Source organism: Fringilla coelebs, assembly GCF_963513975.1.
Source record: "Fringilla coelebs genome assembly, chromosome: 25".
NCBI classification, from domain to species: Eukaryota; Metazoa; Chordata; class Aves; order Passeriformes; family Fringillidae; genus Fringilla; species Fringilla coelebs.
Window position 1 is genome coordinate 5,450,276 of NC_140051.1, and position 22,586 is coordinate 5,472,861.

Consider the following 22,586-nt stretch of genomic DNA (forward strand, 5'->3'; position numbering starts at 1 on the left):
TAACCCTGACCCTAACCATGACCATAACCCAAAGCCAAAGCCAAAGCTAAAGCCAAACCCAAACCCAAACCCAAACCCTAACATAACCCTAAACATAACCCAAACCCTAACTCTAACCCAAACCTAACCCTAACCCTAATCCTAACCTTACCCTAACCCAAACCCCTAACCCTAACCCAAACCCAAACCCAAACCCTACCCCTAACCCAAACCATCGCTTCCCTGCCCCGGGTGAGCAGAGAAGCTGTGGAGCACAGGAGCACACCCTGCTCAGCCTTTCCAGCAGGTACAAGAATGCTCCAGAGCACTCCATAAAAGAAGGAGGCACATTTTTATTTCAGTTTTCCTCTTGCTTGAGGACATGATGTGATTTTTTTCTCCAGGGACAAGCCAGCAGCTGCTTGAACCCCACACCTGAGGCAGGAGCTGGTCCAGGTGACACTTTGGTGACACTCCCTGCCTTTGCAGGCTGGCTGCTCCTCACCCCCTGCAGTCCATCTGGGCTGGATGGAATGGGATGAATGTGTGTGCCTTGAAGGAGAGCACACAGAAAGCAGGGAATGGAGATGGAAGATGCCTTTGGAACATTCTGAGCAGCTGCAGGTAATGAAATATATCAAGGGATGTAAGGTGGATTGTGCTTCTACTTTGATTTTTGTCTAGAAACCACTTTAGGGTGAAGCCTTTCTCACTCAGGCTTAAGCCATTGCTCACTCTGATCTTGAAATATTGGAGTGAGCTGGTCTGCAGCGTGGATTTTCCTTTTCCCACCTTCCTCCTCCTTCATCCCAAACATCTCCAGGAAGCACCAAGTTATTTTGTTTCATTTATTCATCACCATGATGCAAATGTATTCATTTTAAAACACAAAAAGAGCAAAAAATAACCACCTTAAACCTCACATATCTCTTGGATGTTCCAGTTCACCAAAGAAATTGCTTTAAATAGAGCATCTGAGAATTTTAGGCCCAAGATAGAGCACAAAGGTGGTTCAGGCAGGGGAAACTGCTACTCAACCAGTTGATTTTGGCTAAAACCTTGGTATATCAGAGACCTGGGCTCACCCAAAAGTCCAGGCTGTGCTCTCCCAACCCCCCCTCACCTGGGCAGGAAGGAAGATCCTCTCCAGGGACTGAGGGTGAGTCAGAGTGCATTGTTAGTCAGCTTTCCAGGAAATAAAATTAAATAAAATTTTCTTGGAGGACAAAACCCAGCTGGGTCTAGGTAGGGTCATTGAGGGGGAGATACTGAGAAACCTGAGCATGTGGAGGACTCAGTAACCTAAAACCTGCCCCACCCTTGGATCAGGAAGGTGCTGGATTTAATTAGCTTCTAGCACAGGAGGTGGGCAGGGTGCTGCTCCTGGGATGGTGGGAAGGAGGATCTGTGCTTTGGAGGTGTTCCAGCACCTTCTCTGTGTCCCACAGCAAAAACCAAATCAGCCAGCTCCCCCTGTGCACAGGAGACACAGGAAAGGGATCCCTGAGCCTTGTCCACCCCTCTGCCCTCTCACAATGTCCTGACACAAAATGTCACCTCTGCAATCTGGGAGGGTTCCCAATGGGGATATAATGGTACATTGAATAAAACCAATGTCATTCCTGGGTTTGGGTGATTTTCCAGCTGGTATTGCAGGTCCTGAGGATGCTGATAGTCCATTCCCTCTGAAAGCATCTAAAATCCCCTCTCCTCACTCCCCTCAGCATTGAAGGCTTTCTCCTGTTTGAGGAAGAGAGACACAGGTTTTTCCATGATGTTTTCAAACAGAACATGGGGATGTAGAAGAGGCAGATGCCAGTGCCACCCATCCCAAAGCCAGCACCATGAGCTCCTGCTCACCTGCAGAGATTGGTGGCCCAGCACTCAGCACTGCACTGTTCCCACCTGGGCAGCTCCACCCTGCTCCCAGGATGGGATGGAGGAGGCTGAGGCCTCCAAAAATTTGAGAAACCCCAGGGAATGCCCTACAGCCTCTCCCTTTATTGGAATAAAGTTAGAAAGGATTCCTCTGTCTCCTTTTTGGACATTCTGGATTCCCTCTCTGGGATGCTGCTGTCAGGGACAGGGACAGCACAAAGGCACTGAGCTGTCCCAGGGTGGGGCCTGAGGGGTCACTGAAGGGATGCACACCTGGAATAAACCTGGGGGGACAGAGGCTCCACATGGCAGCTCTCACTCAGCAAAACCAGCACAAAGTTCATCCATTTTCATCAACCCACAAACCACGTGAGACTGGAAGACAGAGGAGGGGAGATTATTTTATTACTATTATTTGTGGAAAAGAGTATTTTCATTCTAACATGCCATCTTTATTTACAGAATTTAAGGGCTGTTCCATAGGAAAAGCAGCCCTACAGCAGGCTTGGAGGGTTTTAGAGGGTTTTTAGCCCAGAGCAGACACAACTTTGGAGTCTCAGGAAGGGCCAGACTGGCTGCTTTGCTGTCCCCACATTGCTTTGCAAACGGGTTCACATCCAAATTTGCAGCTCCAGGCTGAGTTTTAGTTATTCATTTTCACCCTCAGGGCAGAAAAAACACTTGGGACAATTATTTGAGCTGCTAATGAAGCAGCTCCAATCCCCAAAAGGATTTTCTCACTGATCTTCTCACTGATGTTTTCTCAGGACACCTTGGAAGCCCCAAAACCCAGACAGGAAATAGAGAAGCAGCTCCCCAGAGAGGAGGCTGCAATGCTGCAAACAGCCCTTCATTTTAATTTAGCCCTTGATTTTGGAAAGCCACAAACCTGTTCCCTTGCACCTGGACACAACTGGAGCTCCAAACCCACCCTGAGGCAAGGCTGACCTCTAGTGCCACATCCTTGCTCTGGAAATCCAGGTATGAAATGGGATGAAGGCAATGGATTCTGGCATTACAAATCAAAATGCAAATAAAAATAGAGAATAAATACAGAAAACAGAGAAAATTATATGGGGGGAAAAATCTAAAGATGGTTTAGAAATTAGAAATGGAGTTCTTACAAATTGTATCAAATCACAGCCATGGCTCTTGATGTGCCCAGCACCAAGGGCAGCAAATCTCAGAGGCAGCAGCATCAGCTGATGAACCAAGACCCAGCCTGGATGTCCCTGCCCTTCCTTGACTCCTAAAAATCCTCTTTTCCCACATTTGGGGGATCCAGGAGAGTTTGCATTTGCCCAGCATCACTCTCACAGCAGCCAACCCTCTGGTGCTGCTGATAAATCATCTCCAGGGATGAGCTGCTGCATTCAAACACAGCTCCAGGGGGAAGGAAAGCCCATTTTTATGGGCTATTCCGGGTTTTGAGGCACCAAACCTAAATCTCCACCACTTTTAAGGCAGGAGGGCCCTCTCGTGGCTGTGGCCATGGGAGAGGGAAGGGCAAGGCAGCGACCACAGATTCATAGTGACACATTTCCCTTCTTCATTCACTCCCTGGCTCCAAATCAAGCCCAAATCTCCCCTTTCCTCACAGGAATAACCATTTCCCTGACTCCTCTTAGCAACCTCCACAGCCAGGATGGTTTCACTGAAGGTAACTTGGCAGGACACTGGCCAGGACTCCCCCAGCTGCTTTTCTGGTAGACATTTCCACCCACCTGATCACTTTAAATGAAAACTATTGGAAGTGTTCCTTTTGCTGTGGGGTGGGGTTTCGGCCGGCTGCAGGAGCCCTTCGCTCCCACTTCCCCAGAAATGCCCAGGGATGGATTTAGGGTTTCCCACCGCAGCGTAGGGCAGCACTGACATCTAGCGGTCTCAATTTTGGGCACTGGAGCTGCTTCATGAGCAGCTCAAATAATTGTCCCAAGCGTTTTCTCTGCGCTGAGGGCAAAAAGAAATAACTAAAACTCAGCCTGGAGCTGCAAATTTGGATGTGAACCCGTTTGCAAAGCAAAGAGGGGACAGCAAAGCACCCCAGACTCCCACAAAAAGCAGTGAGAGGAATGACAAATTTGACTTTAAAACAAGCTGTAGGTCTGCTGGTAGATAAAACCAGCACTGGGAGAGAAAAGAAACAATAGGAAGGATTCCACTGATTGATGAATTGAAAAAGATATTTGCTTTTACAAATAAACTTTAGGTTTGCTGAAAAATGAAATTAGACATTGAAAGATGAAAGAAACAATGGGGAAAACCCCTAAATTCCATAAGAATTAAAAATTAAAAGGGAGGGTTATACATTAGAGGGAAATCTTCAGGTGTATCAGGAAGTCTGAACCTCTCAAGTCCCTCAGCCAATGGGGAAAGAGAGAAGGGAAATGTGGCTGGAAATGGGGATAAAAAGGAGGCTGCATCCTCCAAAAATTGGAGAGATCCCAGGGGAATGCCCCGTGGCCTCTGCCTTTATTGGAATAAAGTCAAAAAAGGACTCCTCTGTCTCCTTTTTGGACATAAACCTCTGGTGTTTGTAAATTAATTTTCTTAACAGCGGCGATTTTGCTGCTGCAGAGCGGGAACAGCAAGCAGAGCACGGGTCTCATCCTGGGAGCCAGAAACGCCTCCCAAAATCCTCCCAAAATCCTCCCAAAATTCTGGGAGCTGCGTGCCGGGCAGGAGGGACCCTGCAGGGCTGGGGACACGCGGGGGGGAGCGGGGCAGAGGTTTCCAGGCTGTTCGATCCAAAGGGTCTCTAAAGACAAGCAGTTGAGCGGTTAATGGCTTTCACATGCTCGGGCAGCCCCGGGGAAGGCGAGCGGAGGGCGAGCTTTGGTGACGGCGCATCCTGCGAGGGGTTAAGAAGCAGGAACCCCAAAAAGTCTTGGGGCTCCTCACGCTTTGCTGGGAGGAGATGCTGAGGGGCAGCCAGGTGAGGTTTTGCTCTTTCCCGGCGCGTTTTTGGGCCGGTTCGTAACGAGCCCGGCGAGGCTACAAGAAATTCCAGCTACTGTTTGCAGGGCGAGCCGCTAATGAAAACCAGCGGTGCCTCCGAGCTAAGATGCGAGCGTGTCCTCCCAGATCAAAGCTGCAGCTCCGGGAGCGGAAAGGCGGAGATAAATGACATCCTGCTGCCTGCAGCCTTACCTGTCCTGGTTCAGGGCAGGGGCAGCGCCTCCCGCCTCCCCTCCCGCGGGAAGGGAAAGCCCTGGAGGTGTTGGCACCTTCCAGAGTCAGGGCTCATTTTTGGCTTGTGGTCCTGGCTCTGCACTTTCCTGCTGGTGTTAAAACACAAACTGTCCCCAGCTCGATGAAGCTGGAGAGGGAGGAAAACCCACCCGTGTCAGTGGGAAGAAGCAGCTCCAGCTGCAGGCTGAGCTCCCTGCCGGGAGAGGAGGGGGCTGCTGAGACCAGCCAAGGCTCGGGGTTTTGAAGGAGCCCATTAGATATGGAGACACGTCCCAGCCCAAACTCCACTGGACCTGGGCTTGCTTTCTTCCCTTCCTGCAGTTTTCTGGCCACCCAGCATCTGGATTTTAAATGTCCCCTTCCACACCTGTGTCACTGTGCACCACAAGCATCCAAACTTGGTTTTAATTATTATTTCCCTCTCTGCTAGGGTTGCAAACCCCACACTTTAAAAAGGAGCGAGCAGAGCCATGGCCCCAGGGCAGCTGCTGTCTGAGCCAGGGCTGTGTGTTTACTATAGGTAGGGATGTGGCTTTTAAGAGGAGATAATAACAGAGAGGGGGATGTAAATACATCCCAGAGTAAAGGGAGAACAGCCTTTAACCCCACTCCTCATTACTCAGCACTGGCCAGACTCTGGTTTCCCAGGAATCCTGAGGTGCCAAACACTGCTTGGCTCTTTCCATTCTTTTTCAGATGAGCTGAAAAAACAGGGGGGGGAAAAACAAGTGTGGAGGAGCTGGTCCTTGGGCTGGCACACCCGGCAAGGCTGAAGGAGCACAGCCCAAGCCCTGAGGCTGGGCTATTCCCTGTAGGAGGTGTAACAGGATGGATCCACCACCCCCAAACTGCAGCAAGGACGTCCCAGGATGTTCCAGTGCCGCACAAAGGGCGCTCCAGAGGCCAGGAATTTCATGAACTAATGGAGAAGGAGGGCTTAAGAGGAAAGAAGGAGTAATATATACGTAGTGATTTCCCTTCCTCCGTGACAGCCGGTTGTTCCCTGTTTCTGAGTGGGTTCCCAGCCAGGGACAGAATGTTTCTGCCCATCTCCTGGCGCTTGCCACACTGAGCACACAGCAGCTACCTGGATTTACAGCCTGAGACTTTTATATTGCTGCGGGGCTTTTCCTCGCTGCAAGGGAATTCAGTTGGGAACTCCAACTCAGTCTGAAATGGGGTGAATGAAGGGTTTGTAAATGAAGTCACACAACACACACACAGAGAAACAAACAAACAGCAACAGGAGGAGCTGGCTGCATTGTATTATTCTCATAGGTATTTTCCACAAGTCTGATTTAGCCGGTTGTCTTATTCCAGCTGGAGGAAACCCCATGTGGATCCAGCTGTTGGTTCAGAGCATGGAAACTCCTTGTACGTGTGTCCTGTTGGAGTTTTCCCTGGGGCCCAAAGCCCTCTCTGTCCCTGGCTAAGGGAAGGACATAGGAACCTCCCGAGGCACCTTCTGAAACGAGATGCTCTCCAGCTGGCATGGCCCCGGTGCTTTCCAGCTGGGAAGGGATGCTGAGAATCAGCCCCCCGGAGTAAATCCTTCCCTGGTGGTGGAGGGGGAAGTGTGCCAGCGCCTCTCCCGGGGGCTGGACCCCCAGAGCCTGGGAAGGATCAGACCCGTGCGGGCAGCGCTGGGGCTGAAGAAGGGGTTAATACTGGGAGAGCAACAGGCTGGAGTTGACACTTGCAGGCAGGCGGGGCTGCCGGCGCCTGATTGGCCTCAAATCGTATCCAAAAGTGGGTTGGGGATTTTTTTTTTTTAGTTTCCCCCCCCCCCTTTTTTTTTTTTTTCCTTCTCTGCTTTTTCGTCTTCTTTTTTTTTTTTTTTTTCTTTTTCTTTTTTTTTTTTTCCCCTTTTCCTGGTTTGGGGGGATATTTTTGATTTTTTTTTTTCTTTTTTTTTTTTTTCGGTCGCGTTTTTTTTTCTGTCTCTCTCTCTCTTTCACTTCTCCTCCTCCCCCAGGCTCCGACTGGCAGGGGAGGGGAGTGGGGAGAACAGCGAGAGATCAAAAATAAACCTCTTATGTCAAAGCCGGGGGGAGAAAGTATAAATACAGCGGGCTCGGCGGCCGGCGCGGAGGCTGCGGGGGAAGAGCCCGGGGGGTGCGGGGCCGCGCCGTGCCGTGCCGTGCCGGGATGGGGCGGCGGGCGCTGCTGGCCGGCCGGGCCCCGCTCCACCTGCTGCTGCTGTGCCACGCCTGGGCGCTGCCGCCGCCGCCCCCGCGGGACACCCAGCCCGTGCTGCCCGCCCGCCTGCCCGCGCCCCCGGGGCAGCTGGCCCTGCGCCTGGCCGCCTTCGGCCGCGCCGTGGTCCTGCGCCTCCGCCCCGACACCACGTTCCTGGCCCCCCGCCTCCGCCTCCAGCGCCTGGGCGGCCGCCGCCCGCCAACGCCGCCGCCGCGCCGCGGCTGCTTCTACGCGGGCGCCGTCGAGGGCAGCCCCGACGCGCCCGCCGTGCTCAGCAGCTGCGGCGGCGGGCTCCGAGCCGCCTTCCTGCTGGACGGGGCGGCCTACGAGCTGCAGCCGCTGGGGCCGGCCGCGCCCGGGCCGCCCTGGGGCCGCCTGCACCGCCTGAGGCGCCGCGCGGCCCCGCCGGGAGCGCGCCCCGCCGGGCCCGGCCCCGAGCCCGGGCCGCGCCGCAGGGCCCCGCGCTTCGTGTCGCAGGCCCGCTACGTGGAGACGCTGCTGGTGGCTGACGCGTCCATGGTGCGCTTCTACGGCCAGGACGTGGAGGTAAGGGTGACTGTCCGCCGTCCCCCTGTCCGCGCTTGTGCCGCTCCTGTCTCTCCATCCTCCCGTCCCGTGCTGTCCCCGTCGTGGCCGCCTCTCCGCCTCCTCCCGGCTCCGCTCCTGCGCTCCCACTGCCTGTCTGTAGCCTTCATCCTTCCGTCCTCCCTACACATGCATCCCTTCATCCCGCTCTGTCCTGTCCCCATCCCCACTGCCTCCCCTCCTCCTCCTCCTCCTCCAGCCCGTCTGCCTCTCCGTCCCCTCCTGTCCTGCCCGCTGCCGTGTCCCTCCGGCGCTCCCGATCCCCCCAGCCCCGGGACACCGCGGACAGCTTCGGGTGAGCGAGGCACCTCGGTCCCACCTTCCCTGGAGGTGTGGGGGCTGCCAATACCCGGGGCAGAGCTGCCGTGTTGATCTGTGGAGTTCGCTCAGTGTTTGGGAGCCTTTCCCAGCCCCAGCGAGCCTGGCTCTCTCTGCACACACGGGCACTGTGATGTCCCTCCAGCCCGGTGCCTTTCCCAGCCCCAAGAGCCTGGCTCTCTCTGCACACACCGGGCATTGTGACATCCCTCCAGCCCCAAAGGTGTCCCCAAAGGTGCGGCACAGCGCGGGTCAGTGCCCTTCTGCTGCCAAGCAATGGCCGTAACTCCCTTCCGAGTGCAGCCGGGGACAGACAGTAAATGAAGCAGGGGCTGAGTAATGCACAATCCCGCTCCGGAGCCACCTGTTAGCGCTGAGCAGATGGACGAACAGCCCTTCCCCTCAGCCACCAGGGATTCCCACCCTCCCTAAACACTCTCTGCAGAGAGCCTGCCCCGACCAGGCTTTTGGGGAGAGCCCAGGAGCAGAGTCCGAGGTGCCTCAGCCACCCACCCCTCCGGGGCTGTCCATGTGCCTCGTTCATCAGCACCGGTGATTTTTCAAAGCCAGCTCCCCACCCCTACCCTGCAGGCATGGCTGCTCCAAATTCAGCTCCAAATTCGGGTTTGCACCATCGGAAATGCTCTGAGGTCTTTGCGAGGGATAATTGTGCATTGAAGTTGCTGCTTCTCGGGTTGTTTGGGCTGGGAGAAGAATCCTTGAAGCCGAAGCTCAGCAGGGAGCAGTTGGGAAGCTGAAACCAGGGGCTGCGCTTTGGCAGCCTGGCTTTGCCACTTCTACCGGCTTTATCCTTCCCCTAGGGGCTTCTCTGCTCCTAACAAAGCAGTGTTTTAATTCCAGCCCTGCTCAGGCCAGGCTGGACCTTGGCAAATGCTAAACCTCGGGGCTTCAGATGATTTCAGCTGCTCAGCATCACTCTGGTTTTTCCCCTTGCTTGGTTTTGCCACCCAGCCAGGCTGGCAGGAGCAGATAGCAGAGGGTCAGTGAGAGAGGGGTGATGCACTTGGAGGTACCCCAAGTGCTCACAGGGCTCAGAAAAGAGTTTGAAGTGAAGTCAGCTGAGTTTTTAAGCAGCAGACAAATAAATGGTGGTGGGAATTACTCTCCCCACAGTGTGAAGTTGGTCTCTGATTCCCCAAGAGGGCAGAAAAAATAATACAGGGAACCTTCTGCACCCAGCTGGGCACCTGATGGTTTGAAAGAAACACCCAAGGGTGTCTACATTGCTAGAAATAAAGTGATTTATTTGGACTGAAGGAAACCCTGATGATGCCCAGCTTGAGCTGGGGAAAAAGCAGCAGCCCTCTGGGTAAATCTGTAAAGGCAGCAGGAGAGGAATGGCACCTACACATGGCCAAGGGGCTGGAGCTCGGGCACCCTGCCCTGGGCCGGGTGATGCTGCCTGCTTGGCTCCCATTTCACCATCATTTCCTCAGGCCCTAGAGCAACATCTTCACATCAGCTCTCAGGGAGGGGAAGGAAACCTTCAAAGATCTTGTTTTGGATAAACAGAGTAATAGCATATTTAAATATTTGGGAGAAAACTTCCACCAGTTCTGGTGTAGCAGCTAAAAAAACAACAACCAAAAAACCACCTGCTGTGTTTCTGTGTCTTTTGTTCTCTGGAACAAGAACGCAGGGAGCAGCACAGCAATCTTGCTTCTGCCTGAATACCTTTCTAGTGGGGTGAAAAAAGCAGTGGCAAGTGCTGGAGAGATCTAGGAGAGGTGCCCAAGGAGTAGAAATGTTGAGTCAGAACAAACCATATTTATATAATGACTTTTCTTCCCGTAACCACACTTTAATTACCAAATATTTATTAAAGGTCACCAGCATTGTTTGTATTCCCAGTTATTTTCTTGCATAAGTTGTAACAGCTCGAGCAGAAGAGTCACCCCAAGATGCACTCAAGCATTGAGAGTTATAATCAATGCCATGCTTGTGGTGGGAAAATGCTGTTCATGATTTATTTCCCATCAATTTCAGCATTATAACTCAGCTGTTAACCTAATTGAGACAATAAGAGCTTATTCTACCTTCATCAGTACTTTTATGTAAACCAGGAGGGAATGGTGAAATGAGAGCAGAACTAGACCTGAAATTTGGGGGTTTAATCATTGTTTGGGCTTGATGATTGCAGGGGATGGGGTATTTGGGGGGGCATCAGCAGCAGGACAGTGCTGGGCAGTAAATCCTGGAGGATGTGGCAGGGATCAACCTGCAGGGACTGGGAAGAGCCCTCTGATTTAGGGATATCCAGGCTGGACACTTTTGCATTTTACTTGCAGAGGATCCCAAGTGCTTGAAAACAAAGGCACTGTGAGCATCACTCACAGAGTAAAGTGGGGTTTTGAGCAGGGGAGCTGAGGCAGGGGACAGGGCTAATCCTGCCTGTGTGCAGGAGGGCTGAGCACCTGCAGCTGGGCTGCACTTGTGAGGATGCTTTGCATGGCTGGGGAATGTCTGCCAGGACACCTAAAGCACCAGGCAGCTCCAAAACCCAGCTGCAGCATCCCCAGCCAGTTGGCAGCCAAATGGGATTCCTGTGGTGGGATTTCTCCAGTCTCTTGGGTGCAGATGAGACACATTTCCAAGCTTTCCTCTGCAAGCACAATGGCTGTGATCCCCTTTCCCTCCTCCTCTCTGAGTGAGGAATCTGCCCTTCCTGACTCCCCAGGGCTGGGAATCACTGAGGACCACAGCAGAATCAGATCAGTCTGGAAAAGCTGGGATTCCTTGCTGACTTCTGTGGTTTTTCCAGGCAGATTGATGAGGTTTTAGGAGTGCTGCTGCAAACCCTTCCCTTTAAGACCAGACAGGAGTGCAGGGCATGGGGCATTGCCAGGGTCCTGCTGCCAGCTCTCCCCAGTCCCACATGGACTGGGGGTAAATCCCCAGCCAGGGCTCTCCCAGTCCTACATGGACTGGGGGTAAATCCACAGCCAGGGCTCTCCCCATTCCCACATGGACTGAGGGTAAATCCACAGCCAGGGCTCTCCAATTCCCACATGCACTGGGGGTAAATCCAAAGCCAGGGCTCTCCCCAGTCCCACGTGCTCTGGAGGTAAATCCAAAGCCACCCTGGAGCCCCAGGTCCCCTCGTGTCTGGCTCTTAGCCTTGCTTTAGGGTGTTTTGCAGTGTGAGTGGGTAAATTCACTTAATCCCTTGAAAAAAGAAGCCAGCCCCTCCTAAGCCCATCCCAACTGGAGTGGGATTAAAGGGGATGCAGTGTGATGCTGCCACCCACCAGCTTTTCTTCTGGGATTTGTCCTTGGAGGGTGACCCAGAGCCTGCATCCTGTGTGGGGCAGGGGCTGGAGGAGCAGGCAGCCCCCCTAAATGTTCTTCTGGCTGGGGCATTCACCTCACACCAGGATATTCAACAGCTGCTGCATTTCAGGGCTGCACAATGAAATGTGCTGGCTCCCACTGAAGCAGCTCCATGCTGGCTCCCAAAGTGGAGCACTCCTGCTCTGGGATGCTCTCAGGATGGGGTTTTACTCCATCTCTGCCTCTGCAGAGCTGGGGATAGTCTGGAGGTGCCTCAGTTTCCCCTGCCCTGAACAGGAGTAATTGCTACTTTTGTGGTTCAGCCCCAAATATCCAGCAAAGAGGGGAAGAGAAGGGGGAAAAATCATGTGGCAAACAGAGCAGGGATGGGCAGAGAGCTGGGCAGGCAGGAGGGCAGCCAGGCACAGCAGCAGGCTGGCAAGGTGTGCCCCTCTTCCCTGGCTTGCCCCCCATTCCCTTGGCTGCCTGACTCATTTTTGTGAGGGAATTCTTGGCCCACAGGAGGCTGGCAGGGCAGCCAGCAGCCCCTGGGCACCCCAGCCAGGCAGAGAGGGGGAAAGAACAACCTGAGATGTTTTTACCAGCAGATTTTTAAAAACTGGGCAGCCTTTCCATCTAACCCTGGGTTTGCTCCCTTCCATCTGCCTGTGCTCCTGAATCTCAGCTTTTCTTTCTTCTTTTCCCCCTCTGCAGAAATGCTGGTGTTGAGGGAGAAAGCAGGGAAAAAACCCAACCAAATCCAACTAACAAGCAATCCTACAGCCCTGGGCTGAGCACTGCTCCCCACACACAGGGGAGCCAGGTTGTGCTGGGGTGTTCTGTGGGTGCTCCCTGCTGTCCCTCTGTCCTGGGTGGGTCCAGCAGCATTAAATCATTCTGTTCATACCACAGTAATACTGTCTGTGTAAGAGCAGTTTCACCCATCAAAATAATAATAATTAAAAATAAATGCCAGGCTTCAGCTTCTGAGTGGTTCCCAAGAAAGAGAATGCAGGCAGAGACTTTGCAAGAGCCTGTATCAGAAAACTCAGTCCTTCAATGAGGGTAAAGAAAACCACTTCAGTTCCCCTTGCTCTGATTTGGACTTACTTTTCCTGTCCCTGTGCCTGTGCTGTTTGCTGCTGGAAGGCTCCTGTCCATGCCTGGCTCAGGGCAGGGCTCTCCCAGACACAGTGATGCTGTGGCAGGAGGATCTCAGAGCTGCTGTGTGGCAGACAAAAGTCATCCCTCCTCATTTTTAGGTGGAACTTGATGTTGGGAGCAGAGGGAGGATGGGACCAGCAGGATTCAGCCCTTCCCCAGCCTGTTCTTGGCCAAAAGCACTCAGCTTGCCTCTCCTGAGCCCTGAGGATGTGTAATTTGCTCTTGGCCATGGCTTCAAGCCCTTGGCTGAGCCAAGGCAGTGCAGGTGGATTGCTGCTCTCCCCAGAGCAGTCAGGGTCCATCTGAAACCCAACCCATTCCTGCATGGGCCAGGGATGGGTATAAATAGACACCAGATGGTGGAACAAGTGGATTTGACCTTTTAATCTTCACTAAATAGCTGTTTGTTGGGTTTGCTTTCCATCTTCCCTTTCCAGACACAGGGAAGGTGGACAGATGTTTTCCAAGTCCCTCTGTTCCTACTGCTGAAAGAGGTTTTTGGCTGGATGTAGCCCTGAGGATGTGAGGGCTGGTGTCCTGGGGGATTTGTGGTATGAACTGAGATCTCCCAGGTCAAATTTACTGCTCTGGACAGAAACCTCTAATGGGTTAGAAAAGGACACAGATTTATTCCCTTGGAAATGAGGGATGATCCCAGGATGAGCAGCTCCAGCACAGAGCATCCTTCTAGATCTTCAGGGGCCTAATTTTAAGAAGGCTTTGTGATATTTCTAGCAAGGATCCCAATGGACTTTCCCCACAAGGGAGAACAATTCCCCCAAGTTTCGTGGAGCAGCCCCTTGTGGGGATCTCTCCTCAATTTCTTGCCTCTGCAGTGACTTCTCTGTGACATGAGTTGCATGGATGTGAGTCATGGTGTGGAGATCTGGCCAGTCTAAATAAACCAGTCCATTCCCTGCTCCCAGCAGCCTTGCTGGGGCCTGCCCTTGGATAATGAGCTGGGGAGGACTTGAGATATGTCTTGTTGAAACAAAACATCTGTTTACATGGAGCTGCCAGTGGCAGGATAAAATGTGGCAGAATAATTTAAAATAGCCACAAGTGCCCTGGGCAAGTGGCTCTTGGTGCAGCAACTATGCTGTATCTCACTCAACATCTCCCTCATTTGCTAAGAAAACAGCATTTTGTGTCTCAGAAAATGGCACTGTCCTGGCAGTACCATGATGGATGAGCACACAGAGTCAGCTTTGCTGAAGAAATGTATTTTGGGTGAAACTTGGCTATCAGAGAGGGCTCCCATCGAGTCCTTCCACTTTAATTAGGCTCTGAATTGAGACTGCAGGGTGTAATTTGTCTGGGGAGGAGAGAAGCCACTTTCTCTTTCCCAATACCATGTTGTGTAATAGCTGCATTTTTTACTCCTGACTCGGGGCTGTGAGTGGTGCCAAGCAGAGGAGGAATTTTGATGCTCTGATAAGATGTTTACATCAGCCTAAACATCGCTGGCGCTTTTGACATATTAAGTAATCCCTGGTCATCACCAGGCAGGGGATGCTGCTGGGCAAAGTCTTGGCTGTCAAAGTGTTTTAGTCCCAGTTTGTTGCTGGGTTCAAACCCTGTGAGCAGCACAGGCAGAAGTTTTGCTGGGTGGTTTTGCTCCCAGGTGTGTGTGTGAGTTGGTTCCTGCCCTGGAGCAGCGAGGGCAGGGTTAATGCTTTGGGAATATGCAGAGAATTCTCCAGAATGCTGAGGTTTTCCCCAAAGAATTTCTTCCAGAGGGATTTCTTGGTGCAAAGGGTTCATGGGAGAGGAGACACAGTATTTGCAGAAGGGGATGCAGGGTTTGTCCATCAGCACAGTGTGTAAAGCATCACATAGAGGAATGGCAGCAGCCCTGAGTCCATCAGCCCATGGTCTGGGTGTGATGGGCTTCATAAATGAGGCTGATTCTTTCTTTTCAAACAAAAACAATTGCCCCGTAGCAGAGTTTTTACCCAGGCTCTGCCTGCCCATCTCTTCCCCCACAGAACCACATCCTGACCCTGATGTCCATGGCAGCTCGCATCTACAAGCACCCCAGCCTGAGGAACTCCATCAGCCTGGTGGTGGTGAAGGTGCTGGTGGTGGAGGAGGCAGCAGCAGGGCCCGAGGTGTCTGACAATGGTGGGCTCACCCTGCGCAACTTCTGCAGCTGGCAGCAAAGGTTCAACCCCCCGAGCGACCGGCACCCGGAGCACTACGACACTGCCATCCTCCTCACCAGACAGGTCAGCAGCCCGGGGTGCTGCAGAAGGGAAAGGGCTCAGGGCATCCCTGGAGGGGGAGAAGGGGGTTGGTCAGGGAGGTGGGTGCCCCACTGTGCAAAGAATGCAGCAAAGCAGTTGGGGGGTGTCATTTGGTGTGCAGACCTGTTGGAGGACAAGCTGACTTGTACTGAACATTAATTGGGCTGTGGATAAGGAATCCAGCCAAGTGCCATAAACCAGCCTCTGGGCTGACTGGCAGAGGTCTCAGCCAATAACAATTCCCCTAAAATACAAGTGTTTGACTGGTTCAGTGTCCAGGGGGTGTAAAGATTAGACCAATGGCTGTTTAGAGCCAGCAGCTTTGAATTGCCTGTAACACCAAGCCCCAAGCAATAAGCCCAAATGTTTGGCTGATGAGCAGCCAAGGTCTGTCCTGTGTTACATCTCAGACACGTGAACACCACGTTGTACCACAGACCAGCAGTGGGTTGCTCACAGAGATGTTGGGGCTGAGCAGCCCCTTCCTGCTGCTGACCTCTCCCCCTGCCTGGCACCAACAGGACTTCTGTGGCCACCAAAGCTGTGACACGCTGGGCGTGGCCGACATCGGCACCATGTGCGACCGCAACAAGAGCTGCTCCGTGATCGAGGACGAGGGCCTGCAGGCAGCCTACACCCTGGCTCATGAACTGGGTAACGCTGGGTCCCTTCCCAAGGGGAGGTCTGCTTCTTCCTGTCCTGCTGCTGGGAGGGGTCATGGCACTGCCCAGCACCGGCATCTCCTGGCTGGGGATCACCACTGAGCCTTGGGGAGATTCTGGCACTGACAAATCTGGGTTGCACCAGCAAAAACACTCAATGGCCAAATTGGTGTAAATTGTTGAATTTCTTCACTGGAAGGGTTGTTGAGTATTGCAAGGGGCTGCCCAGGGAGATGGTGGAGTCCCCATCCCTGGAGTTGTTCAAGAAACACCTGGGCATGGAACTCAGTGCTCTGGGCTGGGTGACAAGATGGGGATCAGTCACAGGTTGGACTTGAGGATCCTGGAGGTCTTTTCCAGCCCCAGTGATTGTATGATTTACCTGTTGTGATGAGCTTAGGCATGGGATCAAGCACGTCTCTGCCTTGGTTTGCCATTCCTGCACTGACTAATTTTTGCCTAGAGAAGCTGTGGCTGCCCCATCCCTGGGAACATTCAGGGTCAGGTTGGACAGGGCATGGAGCAGCCTGGTCTAGTGGAAGGTGTCCCTGTAAATGACAGAGGGTGGAATGAGATGAGCCTTAATTCCCTTCTGTCCCAAACCATTCTGAGTTTATAAAAGTTTGGGCTGTTTTGCCCTGCACACAGCAGCCTTACCACTGAGACAGAGCAAGCAGGTTTTTATTCCTTCTGATTCATGGAAGCAAATAGCTTTGGCAGACATAGGAGCTGCTTGATACATTGCAGATGGTCCCACACCATCTGCTGAGGAGCAGGGCCTGGGGAGCTCAGCTGTGCCATGCCCTCTGCTCCCCAGGCCACGTGCTCAGCATGCCCCACGATGACTCCAAGAACTGTGAGCGGCTCTTCGGGCCCCTGGGCGAGCACCACGTGATGGCCCCGCTCTTCATCCACCTCAACAAGAGCCAGCCCTGGTCCCCTTGCAGTGCCATGTACCTCACCGAGTTCCTGGATGGAGGCCATGGTAAGGCTCCAGTCTGTTGTATTTGTGGGGTTCCCAGATGAAGGAAGGAATGATGAATCTAACTCCTGAAGGCTAATTTAGTATTTTATGATACTATATTATATTAAAGAATAAATATTAAAGAACTTCTACACTATACAGGGGTAGCTTCTGGCACTATACTACACTTCTACACTATACTAAAGAATACAGAAAGGATACTTACAGAAGGCTAAAACATAATAATGAAAACTCGTGACTCTTTGTAGAGCCTCAACACAGCCTGGCCCTGATTGGTCAAAGAGTGAAAACAACTCCCAGCAGAATGCAATGGAACAATCACCTGTGGGTAAACAATCTCCAAACACATTCCAAAGCAGCAAAACCCAGGAGAAGTAAATGAGATAATATTGTTTTCCTTTTCTCTGAGGCTTCTCAGCTTCCCAGGAGAAGAATCCTGGGCAAAGGGATTTTTCCAGACAATATGACTGTGACACCAGTCAGCTACAGCATCTCTCCAAACAGCCTTTTCTTAGCTCAGGCTCTTTGCCATGCCTGGAGGGGGTGTGGGGTGAAGGGGGGGTCAAACCAGACCATGGACAGAGGTGTGGGGTGCCCTGCCTGGTGCAGTCAGTGGCACCAAGGCCTGAGAGCTCCATCTCCAGCCTAACTCTGAGCCTTGCCCAGGTGACTGCCTGCTGGATGCCCCAGCCGAGCCCGTGTCCCTGCCTGCCGAGCTGCCCGGCCAGACAGCCCTGTACAGCCTGGACCAGCAATGCCAGCAGATCTTTGGCAAGGACTTCCAGCACTGCCCCAACACCACGGAGGAGGACATTTGTGCCCAGCTGTGGTGCAGGACAGGCACTGGGGAGCCCCTCTGCCACACCAAGAACGGCAGCTTGCCGTGGGCCGACGGAACCCCCTGCAAAGCCGAGGGGCTGTGCTGGGATGGGCGCTGTGTGCAGCAGGATGCCCTGAAACCCCAGGTAAGGGGACACCAGGGAATGGTGGTGTCCTGATGCCCACCAAATCCTCCCTCTCACTCCCCTCCACAGCTGGACAGGGAAGATTCATGAGTTGAGGTAAAGACTGAGAAATTACTCACCAATCGCCATCACAGGCAAAACAGGTTCAAGTTAGAGATATTAACTGTATTTATTAGTAGCAAAATGATCACGATGAGAAGTAAAATAAGACTGTAAAAACACTTTTCCCCCTCATCTCCCTCCTTCCCAGTTCTCCCTTCTCTCTCCAGTGGTGCAGGGAGGCAAGGAATGGGGGTTGTGGTCAGCTCATCATGGGCTGTTCTTGCTGCTGCTCAGGGAGAGGAGTCAGAGTCCTTCCCCTGCTCCAGCATGGGGTCCCTCCCATGGGAGACAATTCTCCACAAATTTCTCCATGAGTCCTTCCCATGGACACGTTCTCCACAAACTGCTGCAACATGGGTCACTCTTCCACAGGGTCAGTCCTTCCAGGACAGGCTGCTCCACTGTGGGTCTTCCACAGGCTCCCGAGTCCTTCCAGCATGGGCTCCTCTCTCCACAAATCCTGCACCAGCTCAGGTTTCCCACATGGTCACAGCCTCTTTCAGGCCTCCCCCTGCTCTGGCCTGGATTCCTCCATGGGCTGCAGGTGGATCTCTGCACCCCCATGCCCTCCATGGGCTGCAGGGGCAAAGCTGCTTCACAACATTCTTTCCCACAGAATTTTGGGGAAATCTCGGCTCCAGTACCTGGAGGAATCCTTGCCTTTCCTCCTGCACTGCCCTGGGTGTCTGCAGAGCTGTTCCTCTTACATTCTCATTCCTCTCTTCTCTGCACTCACATCTGCCTAATAATTTTTTTTTCTTCTTCTTAATTACATTATCCCCAAGGTCAACAGCACATCTGCTGGGCTCAGCCTTGGCCCGTGGTGGGTCCATCCTGGAGATGGTGTTGGCTCTGCTGGACACAGGGGGAGCTTCTGGCAGCTGCTCACAGAAGCCACCCCTGTATCCCCCTCCACAAACCCCATACAGCTGGGCTGGGGCTTGACCCTTTGGGATTTCCAAATCTCTGACCCCGCCCCTGCTGTCTCTTTGGGTTTGGATTGGGCTGATTTATTTCTGGATGTCTCTCCTTCGTTAATATTTATTACTGGCAAGTCCAGCTCATAGACAAACGTCTGCTACTAAGCCGTGGGCTGGTCTGAACCAAAACAAGCAGAGCGGATCTGCAATTAAATCATGACTTTTTGCCCTGCTGGGGAAATTAGCAGCAGTTTCAGAGTCAGTCAGCAAAGTACTCAAAGCCCAGCTTAACTTGAAGCATGCGAGCAGAGCAGTGGAAGTCAGCACTAACTTTGTGTGAAGTACGTGCCAGAGCGCTTTTCTGGATCGGGGCTGGGGGAGATTTCAGCATTGCTCCAGCCCTGAGCTCGCCCTGGGAGGGAGCAGCTGGGCATGGGCAGGCTCAGGGTGGGCTCAGCAGCTTGTGGTGCCCCTTGCAGGCAGCGCTGGACGGCGGCTGGGGCCCCTGGAGCGCGTGGGGCTCGTGCTCGCGGAGCTGCGGCGGAGGGATCCAGTTCTCGCACCGCCACTGCGACAGCCCCCGGCCCCGGCACGGCGGCAGCTACTGCCAGGGCCAGAGAGCCAAGTACCAGTCCTGCCACACCCAGGAGTGCCCGCCCGATGGTAAGGATGGCAGTGCCCCCGTGCTCCCGCGCCTGCTGCTCCACAATGCGCTACAGGCATTGCTCTGGGAGCTTCCTGCTGGGGGCTGTCACCTTCTGTGGCTGATGGAAACAGTGTGGGATCCCTCCTTTGTGACATTCCTCCTCTGATTGCATGCTCACCCTGTGCTCTCCCTGTCCTTAGCTCGCTCCCACATCTCCGTGATGGCCAGGTACAGCAGCTCCTCTCAGCTTCCCATGGATTTTGGGCCATGTTTCACCTTTCTTTTCAGGGAAAAGCTTTCGGGAGCAGCAGTGTGAGAAGTACAACAGCTACAACTTCACTGACCTGGAAGGGAATCACTTGGAGTGGGTTCCTAAGTACGCCGGAGTGTCCCCCCGAGACAGATGCAAACTCTTCTGCCGAGCCCGAGGGAGGAGCGAATTCAAAGTCTTTGAGGCCAAAGTAAGATTCTTAGAGATGGGAATCACCAAACATTCCTGGTGATGGGAATCACCAAAGTAAGATTCCTTTAGATGGGAATCTCCACAGTGATTCCTGGTGGTGGGAATCACCAAAGTAAGATTCCTTTAGATGGGAATCTCCAAAGTAAGACTCGTGGTGATGAGAATCACCAAAGATAGATTCCTGGAGATGGGAATCTCCAAAGGAAGATTCCTGGAGATGGGAATCACTCCTGTTTTCCCCATGTCAGACCTCATGCCCTAGTTCCCACTGTGCATCCCCTTTCCCAGGTGATCGATGGGACGCTGTGTGGCCCAGAGACCCTCTCCATCTGTGTGCACGGGCAGTGCATCAAGGCTGGCTGTGACCACGTCATTGGCTCCTCCAAGAAGCTGGACAAGTGCGGGGTGTGCGGTGGCAATGGCTCCACGTGCAGGAAAATATCCGGCTCGCTCAACAGATCCAGGTCAGGCACCAGGGAGAAGGTTCTGCAGGGATGAAACATCAGCATCCTCTCTCATTACCCTTTTTCTGTCACTAAAGTTGTAGGCTTGGAATATATTAGCATCCAAGCCCTGCATCCTCAGCTGGCTGGCATTGCAAGAGCCTGGGCTCCTCCCCAGACTCTGGGACTTAAGCTCAGTTTATTTTGGGGCAGAATTATACAAGCCAAGTAGAGCTTATTTCCTAAAATAATAACTGATGTGACGGGCTCAGTAAACCACTGCAAATAAATCTGCTGCCCCAACGAGTTTACAAAACAAGTTTCACACCAGTGCACTGAGTTGGACGCGTATTCAAGGGCTGATTCTGATATAAATGTTCAATAACTTTTCCCTGGGCTTGGGGGTGAATTTGAATGCTGGGACAAGGGCACTGGGGCAGTCACTTCCCTCACCCAACAGATTTGGGAATTCTGCTTTGCTAAAGTGCAGAATTTAAGGCTTTTGTTGGAAAACCGTAACAAATGCCCAACCGCCCGGTTCCATGCAGCGAGGTGACTCACACAGTCAAATTAGATTTCCTAAATGGTTTCCTTCCAGGGAACAGCTGAAACGGGGCTTCCACTCTCCTATGAGTTGTTTGTGGTTGACTAAATGGAGATTAGCACAGGAGCTACAGCCAAGAAGAGATCCCATTAAGATCAGGGTGAGGGAGGGCAGGGTAACGGAGAGCAGAGTTTGACTCAAAGGCTTTTTTCCAAAATACTCTGAACCTAATTACTGACCGCAGCATCCACCATGGGGATCCGTGGAAAATGATCCTGTGCTGGCCCCACAGTGTGAGTCACAGTGCTGAGGGCTCAAGTGAAACCTTCCACGTGCTGTCCTGGGAGCCATGGTGCTCCAGGGATGGGCTTTGGCTGGCTCTGCAGGAAAACATCTCCCTGGCATGGGAATATCCTCTGTATCCTCTGATGGGATTACTTCTGCATTGTAGTGGTGGCTGCAAAACCCTTCAAAAAGTGAGCTGAGAGTGCAGACACTCCCTCCTGTTCTGTTGTTTACATCTATATCTGGATCTGTACCTACATCTGTATTGTCTCTGTCAATAGGTGATGTCACCCTTCAGCATAACCAGTGACAGGCTGTCAATCCCAAACATTTCATCATTTCCAAATATAGGGAGCAAGGGGAATTTCCCACCTAGGCTGGTAATCTCAGGGCTGTCCATTTGATTGCATCACTCATTTTCATACGTAATTCAGAGAACTCTTCCAGCTGAGCTCACATCTAGAACATCTGCAATATTTCCAGCTCTGGAGTGCTCAGGGTTACAGTGGGATTGCTTCAGAGCCAGGATCCTGAGTGCTGTTCCTTACATGAGTGTGCTCTGAGTAAATCTTGCAGAATAACCGTGTCCCTGTGCCCCGTGCAGGTACGGCTACAATGACATTGTCACCATCCCCGCCGGAGCCACCAACATCGACATCAAACAGCGCAGCCACCGAGGGCTCCGGCACGACGGGAACTACCTGGCCCTGAAGACCCTTGAGGGCAAGTACCTGCTGAATGGAGACTTTGCCATCTCGGCCATGGAGCAGGACATCCTCATTAAGGGCACCATCCTGAAGTACAGCGGCTCCATGACCACTCTGGAGAGGCTGCAGAGCTTCCGACAGCTCCCAGAGCCCCTGACCGTGCAGCTGCTGACGATTGCCAGCGAGGTCTTCCCACCTAAAGTCAAGTACACCTTCTTCATCCCCAAGGACGTCCCTTTCAGCAAGCAGAAGGGCAAAGAGAAGAAGTCAGTCAACGTCATCCGACCGATGCTGACCTCCCAGTGGGTGCTGGGGGACTGGTCCGAGTGCTCCAAGACGTGTGGCTCCGGCTGGCAGCGGCGGACGGTGGACTGCCGGGATGTGGAGGGTCAAACCTCCTCTGCCTGCAACAGATCCCTCAAGCCTGAGGACATCAAGCCCTGTGGAGACGTGCCCTGCCCTCTCTGGCGCCTGGGTCCCTGGTCCCCCTGCTCGCAGACGTGCGGCGAGGGCGTGCGGACGCGCAGCGCCTCCTGCATTGACTACGCCGGGAAAATCACCGCCCCCGAGAAGTGCAGCTCACCGGGGCCACCCCCGGCCAGCGCCGCCTGCCTGCTGCGGCAGTGCTGAGCCACGCCGGGCTGCTCGGAGCCCGGGGTGCCACGGGCTGGCACAGCACCGGGGCAGGACTGCGAGGGAGCCACGGGCTGGCACAGCACCGGGGCAGGACTGCGAGGGAGCCACGGGCTGGCACAGCACCGGGGCAGGACTGCGAGGGAGCCACGGGCTGGCACAGCACCGGGGCAGGACTGCGAGGGTGCCACGGGCTGGCACAGCACCGGGGCAGGACTGCGAGGGAGCCGTGGGCTGGCACAGCACCGGGGCAGGACTGCGAGGGAGCCACGGGCTGGCACAGCACCGGGGCAGGACTGAGAGGGAGCCACGGGCTGGCACAGCACTGGGGCAGGACAGCCACGGGCTGGCACAGCACTGGGGCAGGACAGCGAGGGTG

At 53.5% G+C, this 22,586-nt stretch overlaps 1 protein-coding gene across 1 annotated transcript; it reads left to right on the forward strand.

Annotated features, from left to right (window-relative positions):
- The first annotated feature begins 6,931 nt into the window (after positions 1–6,931).
- On the forward strand, positions 6,932–22,274 carry ADAMTS8 (ADAM metallopeptidase with thrombospondin type 1 motif 8). Its single transcript, XM_084221494.1, has 9 exons — positions 6,932–7,794; positions 14,595–14,834; positions 15,374–15,506; positions 16,332–16,499; positions 17,166–17,464; positions 18,966–19,149; positions 19,421–19,593; positions 19,884–20,059; positions 21,472–22,274. Exons 1-9 carry the CDS (start codon positions 7,198–7,200, stop codon positions 22,202–22,204), a joined length of 2,703 nt encoding a protein of 900 aa, XP_084077620.1. The 5' UTR covers positions 6,932–7,197; the 3' UTR covers positions 22,205–22,274.
- The last annotated feature ends 312 nt before the right edge of the window (positions 22,275–22,586 follow it).

Coding starts and splice junctions, on each gene's coding strand:
- ADAMTS8 (XM_084221494.1), top strand. CDS start 7,198: ATGGGGCGGCGGGCGCTGCTGGCCGGCCGGGCCCCGCTCCACCTGCTG. Junction 14,835..15,373: donor CCATCCTCCTCACCAGACAG/GTCAGCAGCCCG, acceptor TGGCACCAACAG/GACTTCTGTGGCCACCAAAG. Junction 17,465..18,965: donor AGGATGCCCTGAAACCCCAG/GTAAGGGGACAC, acceptor TGCCCCTTGCAG/GCAGCGCTGGACGGCGGCTG.